Source organism: Brachyhypopomus gauderio, chromosome 13 (assembly GCF_052324685.1).
Source record: "Brachyhypopomus gauderio isolate BG-103 chromosome 13, BGAUD_0.2, whole genome shotgun sequence".
Classification (NCBI taxonomy): domain Eukaryota; kingdom Metazoa; phylum Chordata; class Actinopteri; order Gymnotiformes; family Hypopomidae; genus Brachyhypopomus; species Brachyhypopomus gauderio.
The window spans coordinates 7755776-7769283 of record NC_135223.1 but is presented as its reverse complement, the minus strand read 5'-3'; the positions used below and the strand labels follow the sequence as shown (position 1 = coordinate 7769283).

The window sequence follows — 13508 nt, the reverse complement described above, 5'->3', positions numbered from 1 at the left end:
GTTCTATATTCTTCATGTTTTACATTCTTCATGTTCTACATTCTTCATGTTCTATATTCTTCATGTTCTATATTCATGTTCTATATTCTTCATGTTCTTTATTCTTCTTCCTGTTCTATATTCTTCATGTTCTATATTCTTCATGTTCTATATTCATGTTCTATATTCTTCATGTTCTATATTCTTCATGTTCTACCTTCTTCATGTTCTACCTTCTTCATGTTCTATATTCTTAATGTTCTATATTCATGTTCTATTTTCTTCATGTTCTATATTCATGTTCTACATTCTTCATGTTCTATATTCTTCTTCATGTTCTACATTCTTCATGTTCTATATTCATGTTCTATATTCTTCATGTTCTTTATTCTTCTTCCTGTTCTATATTCTTCATGTTCTATATTCTTCATGTTCTATATTCATGTTCTATATTCTTCATGTTCTATATTCTTCATGTTCTACCTTCTTCATGTTCTACCTTCTTCATGTTCTATATTCTTAATGTTCTATATTCATGTTCTATTTTCTTCATGTTCTATATTCATGTTCTACATTCTTCATGTTCTATATTCTTCTTCATGTTCTATATTCTTAATGTTCTATATTCATGTTCTATATTCTTCATGTTTTACATTCTTCATGTTCTACATTCTTCATGTTCTATATTCTTCATGTTCTATATTCATGTTCTATATTCTTCATGTTCTTTATTCTTCTTCCTGTTCTATATTCTTCATGTTCTATATTCTTCATGTTCTTTATTCTTCTTCATGTTCTATATTCTTCATGTTCTTTATTCTTCTTCATGTTCTTTATTCTTCTTCATGTTCTATATTCTTCATGTTCTTTATTCTTCTTCATGTTCTTTATTCTTCTTCATGTTCTATATTCTTCATGTTCTATATTCATGTTCTATATTCTTCATGTTCTACCTTCTTCATGTTCTATATTCTTAATGTTCTATATTCATGTTCTATATTCTTCATGTTTTACATTCTTCATGTTCTACATTCTTCATGTTCTATATTCTTCATGTTCTATATTCATGTTCTATATTCTTCATGTTCTTTATTCTTCTTCCTGTTCTATATTCTTCATGTTCTATATTCTTCATGTTCTTTATTCTTCTTCATGTTCTATATTCTTCATGTTCTTTATTCTTCTTCATGTTCTTTATTCTTCTTCATGTTCTATATTCTTCATGTTCTATATTCATGTTCTATATTCTTCATGTTCTACCTTCTTCATGTTCTATATTCTTAATGTTCTATATTCATGTTCTATATTCTTCATGTTTTACATTCTTCATGTTCTACATTCTTCATGTTCTATATTCTTCATGTTCTATATTCATGTTCTATATTCTTCATGTTCTTTATTCTTCTTCCTGTTCTATATTCTTCATGTTCTATATTCTTCATGTTCTATATTCATGTTCTATATTCTTCATGTTTTACATTCTTCATGTTCTACATTCTTCATGTTCTATATTCATGTTCTATATTCTTCATGTTCTTTATTCTTCTTCCTGTTCTATATTCTTCATGTTCTATATTCTTCATGTTCTATATTCATGTTCTATATTCTTCATGTTCTATATTCTTCATGTTCTACCTTCTTCATGTTCTACCTTCTTCATGTTCTATATTCTTAATGTTCTATATTCATGTTCTATTTTCTTCATGTTCTATATTCATGTTCTACATTCTTCATGTTCTATATTCTTCTTCATGTTCTACATTCTTCCTGTTCTATATTCTTCATGTTCTATATTCTTCATGTTCTATATTCTTCTTCATGTTCTACATTCTTCCTGTTCTATATTCTTCATGTTCTATATTCTTCTTCATGTTCTACATTCTTTATGTTCTACATTCTTCATGTTCTATATTCTTCGTGTTCTACATTTTTCATGTTCTATATTCTTCATGTTCTACATTCTTCCTGTTCTATATTCTTCATGTTCTATATTCTTCGTGTTCTACATTTTTCATGTTCTATATTCTTCATGTTCTACATTCCCCGTGTTCTATATTCCCCATGTTCTATATTCTTCATGTTCTATATTCCCTGTGTTTTATATTTTTCATGTTCCATATTCCCCGTGTTCTATATTATTCATGTTCTATATTCCCTGTTCTATATTCTTCATGTTCTATATTCTTCATGTTCTATATTCCCTGTGTTCTATATTATTCATGTTCTATATTCTTCATGTTCTATATTCCCCATGTTCTATATTCTTCATATTCTATATTCTTCATATTCTATATTCCCTGTGTTCTATATTCTTCATGTTCTACATTCTTCATGTTCTATATTCTTCTTCATGTTTTACATTCTTCCTGTTCTATATTCTTCATGTTCTATATTCCCAGTGTTCTATATTCCCAGTGTTCTATATTCTTCATGTTCTATATTCTTCATATTCTATATTCTTCATATTCTATATTCCCTGTGTTCTATATTCTTCATGTTGTGACGGGCGGGGTGAGCAACTAAAAAGGAAGCGATCACGCCAAGTCTCAGGGAAAAAGGATGGTTTAATAGAAAGTGTGCAAACCAAAAACCCCGTGCAATATCTCTAAATTAAGGATATAATGACCAGTGGTCAACTGGTACAGAGACAAGACATATATAGGCAAACAAACGACCCTCAGGTGAGACGGATCACGGGCTCTGCCCACCTGAGGGACGCACATGACGTCACAAAACAACAACAACAACAACAGCCGCTGTGGACGGAGGCGACCGGTAGGGGGCCGCCTCACCGTGACACATGTTCTATATTCCTCATGTTCTATATTCTTCATGTTCTATTTTCTTCATGTTCTATATTATTCATGTTCTATATTATTCATGTTCTATATTCCCTGTGTTCTATATTCTTCATGCTCTATATTCCCTGTGTTCTATATTCTTCATGTTCTATATTCCTCATGTTCTATTTTCTTCATGTTCTATATTATTTATGTTCTATATTATTCATGTTCTATATTCCCCGTGTTCTATATTCTTTATGTTCTATATTCCCCGTGTTCTATATTCTTCATGTTCTATATGGAACATGTTCTGTTATGTTACATGCTCCTCTGTTAATCCCTCAAGGCTATGATGGTTGCTATGGTCCCCATGCCTCTCGAGCACAGACCGTGGTGAAGACGAGTGAGACCACAGCGCAGTTTGACTGGAGCACCCAGCCTGAAGAGAGTGAAGATTCAGACCGGCCCTGCAACCTCAGGGAGCTGCCGCTTCACATGGGCCTGAAGAGAGCTATCCGGTACACCACATAACTTCCATCTAACTCCACCAAACTCCACCTTACATCACCTAACTTCACCCAAGTCCAACTTACACCGCCGTACTCCACTCTACACTCCACTAGGCAGCCCCACCAGGATTTTGCGGGCCTTTTTTGTGATTGTTGAGAGCTAAAATGTTTGATGTTGCGGGTGTTTTTCAAAAAAAATTGCGATGGAAGTTGCGGTGTGTTTTTGCTTTTTTGTGAGTACATTGCAATAGGGAGTAAATGTATGGTTTCCTCTATTTAGTAGTCCATTTTAATTATCTATTTACCTATTTATTCAGGGTTGCCAACTTTTCAAGATCGCTTGGAGTGAGATTTGAACCTGGAGGGGGTGGCGAACGTTAATTGTTGACGGTTGGGTTAGTGAACGTAAGTTGTTACCGGGCGGCCTGTAAAATGGACACAAATTAAGTATTATATCGAGATCGAACGCCAGTGGTTGGCGCCAGAGCAAACTAGTAACTCATAGATATGGATCAGAGATAAATAAACTTTATCTCTGACTTTAAACTTTATCTCAGTTTAAAGTTTTAACTTATAAACTTTATCTCAGACACTCGCCGCTTGTGTGCGCTGCAGTGACTTCATGGGCTACCGTTGCATTCTCTTCTTTTTGGTCTTCCCCTCAAATCACTAAACAAACTTCAAATGGTTCAAAACTCTGCTGCGCGTATTATTTCAAGAACACCATCCTTCCATTACATCACTCCTGTTCTGCAACAGCTACACTGGCTCCCAGTTACACAACACATACAATACAAAATCCTTCTCCTCAATTTCAAAGCAATTCATAATCTCGCACCTCCATATATATTAGACCTTATTAACATCACCTCTCACTCTCGATCACTGAGATTGTCTGCTTCTACACACCTGTCTGTCCCCATTACACACCTCAGCACCATGGGCGGTCGGGCGTTCAGTAGCTCCGCCCCTAGATTGTGGAATGCTCTTCCACCAGACTTGAGAAACTCTCAATCAATCATACATTTTAAGTCAGGTCTCAAAACTCATCTTTTTAAATCTACTTATAACTGCTGATCTCTATGGGCTGGCATTTATTCATTTTATTGTTATATCTTATTTTATTTTTACTATCTGCCGTTTTTACTGTATTATTTATATTTTTTGCTCCATGTAAGGTGACCTTGAGTGCCAGAAAGGCACTGTATTATTATTATTATTATTATTATTATTATTATTATTATTATTATTATTATTATTAATAATAATTCGCGGGTCGGATCTGGCCCGCGGGCCTTGACTTTGACATATGTGCTCTATGTGGTATGAAATAGTTTGGGCAGGAATGATCCCTCCCAAGATTTTGTATGCCCCGCCCCTTGAAACACAGGTGTTGGGACAGAGAATGCACAATGATCCCTCTCACTTTCTTGAAATGATCCCTCGAAGTGCAACAGCTCGGTGGCAGAAATGGACTTATCCTTATGTTGTTCAAAATAGATGTCTGGTTGTTGTGTATACGGCTGTTCGAACCGTTATTCGTCGGGTAAAGGTTTAAAGATTTATGGAATACCATCTGGATCGCATCCATTTCAGAGCAATAGGAGACTGCTGTGGCTGCAGGCTATTAACAGGGTGGACTGGACAGAGGACATCATAAAGAATGCCCGCGTCTGTAGCGCCCATTTCATTTTAGGTCAGGTGGATTTTCGTACATTTATTTAATTCAGGACGTCTGGTTATAACTGTCAATTACTCGGCGAGGGCTTAAAATAAAAATGGGCTTGTCCGAAGTGCTATTGCTAACTAGCTAGTGCAAGCACTTTCGGATTTCACGTATGTATTTCATACATTGTGTGACGCTCGAAATATGAAGCACGACGAACGTCAACTGTGCAACACTGAACGTTTAATGAAAACAAACAAACATGTGAAGCTCCGTGCGGAGTGCAAACAGACAACACACCTCTCACACAGGCACGAAACTTTAGACAAAGACGAGCACAAGACACTGCGCGAACGCACATTAAATAGGTGAATAACACAAACCCTCGTGATCTCGAGACAAGGCACAGGTGCGACTACGAACATGCTCACGAACAACCCACACCCACGGAAGTACATACATGGACATAACGACACGCAGACAACGTAGCAGCACGCCCACAGGGAAGGGTCCGGAGCTGTGACCATGACAGAACCCTCCACCAGGGGCTCGCTACTCCCGGAGCTTCCCGCGTAGCTGGAAAAGCCCCGAACCAACACCAACGGGCAGGTCCGGAGCCGCCGGGTTCACGAGCCTCCGAGAGCCGTCTCCCCCAATGGTGGGAACCGCCGCGAACAGCTCTAGAACACCCTCCCTGGGAAGACAGGGGAGAATACATTAAACAATGGCACAGTCACAAACATGCACACAGGGACACTGAACACAAAGGGCACAAACGGGAACAGTGGATTAGGGAGAAACACTGGGACTGACAAAAACACAGGTACACAGACATTCATCAGCGGAGCCAGGCCTCCCGCCTTAGGCAAAGCCTGTATCGGTGAGAAAGCTCCGGGGGCTGGAGATGCTGCAGAAGGCGGATCTCCTCCCGCCTGTTCCGCCCGCTCACCGCTACGTGCCGCACGGCTGGCGAACGCGCTGGGTGCAGCGCGACTAGTCGACCGCTTGGGGGACGCACCTCTGGCGGACGCGCGAGGTTCAGCGCGACCAGTCGATCGCTTAGGGGCAGCACCTTTGGTGGACGCGCGAGGTGCAGCGCGACCAGTCGATCGCTTGGGGGCAGCACCTCTGGTGGACGCGCGAGGTGCCTCGCGACTTGTAGCCCGCTTGGGGGCAGCGCCTCTGGCGGCCGCGCTAGGTGCAGCGCGACTTGTAGTGCGACCGGCGGGTCTTGCGGCGACCTTCGTCCCAGGTCCGCGGTTCCTCTCTCCGGGAGTGCCGTAGGGGCTGGCCGCCCTGTAAGCCGGCCGGCGCCCCTCACCCCTCACTGGGAACCCCCCGTAGGAAGCCCCTCCTCTGCCAGGCCAGCCTCCCCTGGATCCAGAATCAGGGGTGGTGTCCATTGCCGGCTCCTCCTCCTCGGCCACGCTCCAGTCCATGGACCGAGCGGGGGTATCGCACCGAGAGTGCTCCATGGGCTCCTCCCCAAAGGAGTCCCCACTCTCTGACGCGGGCGGACTGTCCGGTCCGCTCCCTTTCCCCTTATAGATAGTCGGATCCGAACTCACTGACGGAGGGGGGCTGTCCTCCTCGCTCTCCTCACCGCAATGCGCGGTGGGCACAGGACCCTCTGACAGAGGAGAACCGACGTCACTGTCCTCCTCGCCCTGCTCGTCGTCTCCCGACGGGTCAGAGCACACCGACGGAGTGGGGCTGACTTCTCCCTCGTCCTCCCCATAGCACTCAGTGGGGGCTGAGTATAACGATGGAGGGGGGCTGACCTCTCCTTCCTCCTCACCGTAGTACACTGTTGGTGCGGAGTAAATCGAAGGAGAGTAGCTGGCTCCTCCGTCCTTCTCCTCTTCCTCCCTCCCGAACTCCTCCTCGGGAGGGCTGGCATCCGCTATCCCCGCATACACCACTAGCGGGTCCTCTGTGCCTTCTTCGGTTTCAGCCAGGGGGGTGGTCTCGCGCATTAATGCGCAGAGTCCTTCTCTCCACGCCGCCTGGAAAAACACCTCGTCTCTCCTCTCCTCTGCGCTCTCCGGCACACGCACAGGAGAAGCCGCGCGCTGGGGCTTGATCTCCCCCTCCCTCGACACACAGCTGCCCACCGCAATAGGTGGCGGCTCTAGGGACGCGGGGGGTGTTTCTCCTCCCATATGCGCACCGCGGATTGGCGGAAGTGTTCTGCCATCTCCGCGTCATCCGACTCTCGAGCTGAGCAGAGCATATACGCACAGAGGGGGTCCTGCTTCATCTCCTGCTCGCTGACAGGGGCTTCGCGGCGTCGGACTGGGGAAGAGCCGCGGTGGTGCCGGCTCCTTCTCTTCCCCTTCGGCGCACGGGTGGCGTATCCTGGCATTCTTTTCTTTGTGAGGCTCGTCTTTCTGTGACGCTCGAAATATGAAGCACGACGAACGTCAACTGTGCAACACTGAACGTTTAATGAAAACAAACAAACACGTGAAGCTCCGTGCGGAGTGCAAACAGACAACACACCTCTCACACAGGCACGGAACTTTAGACAAAGACGAGCACAAGACACTGCGCGAATGCACATTAAATAGGTGAATAACACAAACCCTCGTGATCTCGAGACAAGGCACAGGTGCGACTACGAACATGCTCACAAACAACCCACACCCACGGAAGTACATACATGGACATAACGACACGCAGACAACGTAGCAGCACGCCCACAGGGAAGGGTCTGGAGCTGTGACCGTGACACATTGTATATGCATTGTCTATTGTATATACACATATGAGATTTATAATTTCATTTGCCACGTTTATTAAACTGAGTACAGTAACAAATAAAATATTTTTCTACAATATATGTCTCTGTACTTTCTTTTGCACAATTTTAATCATTGTAGCATGTTCACCAAAATAATCACCTCATTTCATCCAGTGACTTGTAGGCGCGCAGTTTCTCTTTAGTGTAAACGCTAGGTTTCTCAATCAAATAAGTAAAGATATCTGGCCACTGAACTGGAGGCCATTTTGACAAATCATCCTCCCATTCTAATATTTTGTAAGGATCTGGAAGAATTTCTCCTGTTGGCGGGGTGAGTTTGCTCATATAATTGATACGATCTTGATTATTAAGCTGACTGACGTAGAGACTTACAGTAGATTCGGCTATTATTGAGAGACTTTTATTTTGAAAGATCGAATTAAATCTAAATCCCTGCGTATATGCATCATCATTGTGTGAGGATAATAGTGCAATAATGTCTTGCTACACATACATACAGTGCTTGAAAATAGTAACGTTTATTATCTTGTTTATATGGTAAAGAATTTGGATCTGCACTGTGGTCCCATGGGACAAATCTCCACTTCCGTTGCCAAAATGCGCGCGCATCTTTTTGGTGACGTTGCTCATGAAACCGTCTATTGTCTGAATAACCCATTGTTATTGACTGTAGATTGATGGAGAGGTTTTATCTTTAATCCTTTTGTAAGATTACTGTGAGGGTTCAAAAACTATTTTACAATGATTGTTTAATATTTGTTCAGTAATGATGTGGCACTGTAAAAGGTCTTGGGTATTGCTTGGTTTTAAAATGGTTTTAATATTCAAATGCTCTTTGGCAGGGGTCGGCAACCTATGGCACCCGGACCACCGTTGGCACACCGAGGCATAATCAGTGGCACGCGACACGCTGGACCAGCATCAGCAAAAAAATTAGTAATAAAAAATAGAGCACGATCCTCCAATCGAAATCGCTCCTCAACGCTCTGCTCGGCGGAGGCGTTTATACTTGGCGATCGATCGCGATATAATACTTAATTTGTGTCCATTTACTCCTCCCCTCCGATAACAATTTACACTCGCCACATATATATCTATATATGATGTAAATGATGCAATACGTGCAATAAAGGAAAAAAAAACATTAAAGTGCCGTTCCAGAAAAACAAGTGAGAAGTATTTTAAACTTTGATTTTAAAATGTCTAAAGTCATGGCTCTTCTAATGTTTTTATTCAGCTACTTTTGTGTAAGAGCGGCATATACTTCTGTTTAAAGAGCTTCTCTGTGCAGTTTCCGACTTCTTTTGGCAGATCTGTTAAGATGATTGGCTGCAGTAAAAAATTATTGACAGCTAACTCTGGCTGATAATTGGCTTAATAAAAATTGATTGACAACAAAAGTCTAGTATCTGATTGGCTGCAGTCGAAAATGATTGACACATGCTCCGCCCTTTAACCACGCCCACCGGGGCTCTGGCCTGCAGCATTACCCTTCTCCACGACCTCGAGAATCGAGCCACTGCGATTACGTCATTTTCGCCACGCGGACCCTCACGACGCTTTGCGCTGCAGTGACTTCGTGGGCTACTGTTGCATTGTGGGGAATGTAGTGTTTGTGCGTACAAAACACCGCTGTGGCCTGCGGGCCGGTTCTAATAGTAATTAAATATCATCCAGGGGGCCATAGATAATCAATTCGCGGGCCGGGACTTTGACATATGTGGTTAAAGAGGCGCTGTCGTGCACCTCTCGAATTTTGTAACTTCGCGCGCGCCGCACCTCAGCACAATGAACAAAGTCATGTTTGCAGGGCTCATACACCTTTATAAGGTGGAATCTGAAAAAGCAACATTAAAATTCGTCAGGTAAATTCCCCTGTTTTTTCTTTATATTACTACATATCGTTTCGGACAACACTGCGCGGCAAGTATTTAAATGCTTCCGCCGTTTGCGCAGGTTTAGGAAAACCAAGTTAGCCTAACCGCTAACGGCTAATAAAATAATTTAATCAACACCTATGTAAGAGGTAAGTAACATTAAAGCAACGAAAAACCACAGTTAAGCAAATATTACCAATATTACCGTGTGTAAGTCAGTTTAAACTCAGAAGAGTGTTTACCAGTGTTGCGAATAACGCCGTTAAAAATAACGGCGTTAGGTAACGTCGTCATTTTGTCAGTAACGGGATAATATAATTAATTACTTTTCCTGTCATTACAACGCCGTTGACGTTACTGGTCATTAAAAGCGGTGCGTTACTATATATTGATATACTAACAGTAATCCGAGCGGACCGCTGCCCAGGCTAGTGAGTAGTAACAAATTTCAATAGGTCACGGTTCTCGGTGTAACACCTGTTTAACTTAACAAGTCAGTAAGCGATTGGCTAAGGCAGCGTGATGATAGCCAATCAGAGCCCGTGTTTTTACACGCGGAAGGCCGGAAGGGCGTCAGGTGCAAGCCGAAGAAAATTTAGCATTTTCAAGGCGATATAAACATTATTTAAGAAAATACTTGAAGTTCCTGAATGTCTACCAGACTGGGTATTTGATTTATTTAATTAAGAATAGAGGTTGTATTGTTAAGTTTACTTCTGTTGTAAACAAACCAGTTGTCTCAGGTTGAGAGAATTTAATTTAATTTCATAGATGTAAATGCACTTTATATAGTGTAACTGTTTACTTTTGCTTTTTTTTTTTTTTTTTTACAAAGATTTGGGATTTTAAAGGATTTTATCGTGCACTGGTCTGTGGATGTGCAATAAATATCAAAAGAACTTTCTGATCTACTCATTTCAACTGACTGTGAAAACTGCTTAAAAAAAACGTAATTAATTGGCATATAACCTTTTTTTAACTGTAACGCAAATAGTTACTTTCCCTGGTAACGAGTTACTTTTATTATAGAGTAATTCAGTTACTAACTCAGTTACTTTTTTGAACAAGTAGTGAGTAACTATAACTAATTACTTTTTTAAAGTAACGTTCCAAACACTGGTGTTTACCAGTATACCTGCCTTTCACTGACACTAACAGAACATATACTGCCGAACTGAACCATTTGGGGCTGTCTGCCGACTTTTATATGACTCAAAGAGCCAATCAGGAATAAGCAAGGAAATATCTTCACGCTGTAAAGCAAAATGCATTTTTGTGATTGGTTCAGAGATAATAAAAAAAGCCGTTTCTTGCATTGTGCTTGGGGGGGCTAAGACACAATTTGGGAGGACAATGCCCCCCTCAACTCCCCCCCAGCGCCGGCCCTGGTTTGAAGGTAATTTTATGTAAATCGAGACCATATCAAAAGATTGACAAATGTTTTCTAAACTGTAGGCACCAGCTCAGATACACACTTCTGTCTTTTTGTGATAATAAACTACCGTATTACTGTATGTAATGCATATCTGATATATTTGTATGGTAGTAATATTTCCCTCTGTACTCTCATAACTTTTTCTCTCCCTGTCTGTCTCTCTCTCCCTGTCTGTCTTAGGCAGGTACAGCAGATGAGAGTGCCCGTGTCATCTCGCTGGTCATCTTGGACCGCTCGCCACTCTAAAGTGTTTGGACGTTTTCGTGAGGGTGTGACGACTGTGTTGACCGAGATGGCACTCTGGAGAAAGGCGACACACAAGATTGGAGGTGAGACAGAAATGAGAAACATAAGTGCTCTAAACAGATCCTGACTGAATGGCTGAGCAGGGCTGAGTTCTACTGTCTCCAGGGCAGGTCGGACTTCAGAACCAAGGCCAGAATGCACATGCTCCTTTTGTTTTTCAAGTCTCAGTCCTGTTCTCAACCTGCTGTATCCCTGGGCAGGACACTTTGGTGGTGGTGTCCAATCCTACTTCCTGTTCCTGAGGTTCTTGGTTGTTCTCAACCTCCTGTCTTTTCTGTTGATGGCTGCGTTTGTGGTAATTCCCTCCATGGTCTTCAACTCCATCAACTCAAACAGCTCCAACAGTGAACCTCTTCTCTCCCCTCACAACCTGACAGGTAAGAGCACTGTACCAAGGGGGAGGAGCGTGTTGTCTTGATTTGAGACCATCTCTGCCCCATAGTTGTCCCATAGTAGTGACTAAATGTATTCTAGGCAAAATTGGAACTTTACATCTTTTCGGTTATAGCAATCTAATATACATTCATCTTATCATATGTCCATGAATTATGACTGGTTTAAGATTATTCATTATTCCTCAACATTAGGTTAATGATCCACATCAATATCATTGTTCATATAAATTTTATCTCAAGATTTATCTTCAAGATACTTGGTCCAAAGGTTTCTGTGGGGCAGAAATGGATCAGAGTGTAGTGTGGTTTACTCTGGACATGGTGGAGTTTCTGCTGTTGAAATGATCTGGAATGTTAGAATGATCTGAAATGTTAGAATTATCCGGAATGTTAGAATGATCTGGAAGGTTAGAATGATCTGGAATGCTAGGAAGTAAGAAACGTTGTTGCCATTTCCTGCTCAGGAAATTTTCCAGACTGCCCAGATGTGAAAGCTTTTTGTGTACTTTATATTTTTGTAAACAATATATTTTTGTAAACCAAGTTTTATTTGTGAAGGCACACTTTTGCTACAAACCACATGTATGATTTGTGGGTATATGTATATGTGTTACCTGTGTGGTTTTGGTCTGGGCCTGGTCTAGGTCTAGACGTGTGTCTGCAGTATGACCCAAGTCCTGGTGCCCTTACGCTTTACTTCAGCTACTTCTTGGATTTGCTCTCAGGAACGGTACGCAGAATCAAAATTATTCATATAGAACCTTACTCAAAAGTGTGTGAGTGAAAGAGCTAGCAATTTCGAGGTCAGGAGAAAGACAAAGACCTCAGCTCCTGGAGATCAGTGAGGGTGGTGTAGAATTACACTCACAGTGGCCTCTCAGCTTGTGTCCCTCTGCCTAATGAAAGCCTTTATGTGAGCAATCCATGTGCATTGTGACTCACTCCACATTCACCTCTCAGGGCTTCATGGAGTACTCCTACCTGTTCTACGGTTTCTATGACAACACGAAGGTCATGAGTAGTGGCTCCTCCTACAATATCCCGCTGGCCTACCTGCTCACCGCTGCTTTCTACTTCCTGTTCTGCCTCGCCTGCATCATCTTGCGGTCAGTACTGTGCACTAGCGCCTCCTGGAGTTCACCAGCTGCAGCGACTACACGCAGCACTGAAGTGTGCACAAGAGCTTCTGTATAACTGCTCGCATTACAGTGGGAGGCCTTGACAGAAATATCAATAAACTAAGTGAACATTATTAGGTAAATGCTAACACAAGACTCTGATTGGTTAACAGGATGGGTAACACAAGACTCTGATTGGTTAACAGGATGGGTAATATGGCCCGGATTGTCGTGGCGATGGGGGGCGGGACAAAAGGAAGGTACACTATGCTGATATTTACAGGGTGGGATTATGGTCTCCAGGAAGAACGAGCCATCAGGCTGAAACAAAGTAACATGCGTTACCAGCTGCAGGTGAGAGAACAGTAACAGACCAGACTGTAACATTCAGACAGTAACAGACCAGACCGTAACATTCAGACAGTAACAGACCAGACTGTAACATTCAGACAGTAACAGACCAGACCGTAACATTCAGACAGTAACAGACCAGACCGTAACATTCAGACAGTAACAGACCAGACCGTAACATTCAGACAGTAACAGACCGGACCGTAACATTCAGACAGTAACAGACCGGACCGTAACATTCAGACAGTAACAGACCGGACCGTAACATTCAGACAGTAACAGACCGGACCGTAACATTCAGACAGTAACAGACCGGACCGTAACA

At 42.2% G+C, this 13508-nt stretch overlaps 1 protein-coding gene across 2 annotated transcripts in view; it reads left to right on the top strand.

Moving 5' to 3' along the window:
• The window catches only part of tmc4 (transmembrane channel-like 4), a 28011-nt gene that overhangs the window by 3570 nt on the left and 10933 nt on the right, over nt 1–13508 (top strand). The window contains exons 2-7 of one of the 2 annotated variants that reach the window (XM_076971179.1): nt 3109–3280; nt 11194–11342; nt 11520–11696; nt 12359–12444; nt 12675–12820; nt 13039–13186. In XM_076971179.1, the coding sequence (XP_076827294.1) occupies nt 3109–3280; nt 11194–11342; nt 11520–11696; nt 12359–12444; nt 12675–12820; nt 13039–13186 (878 nt within the window). Of the gene's footprint in view, nt 1–3108; nt 3281–11193; nt 11343–11519; nt 11697–12358; nt 12445–12674; nt 12821–13038; nt 13187–13508 lie in introns of those variants that run through there. The other variant, XM_076971180.1, reaches the window with a different exon arrangement.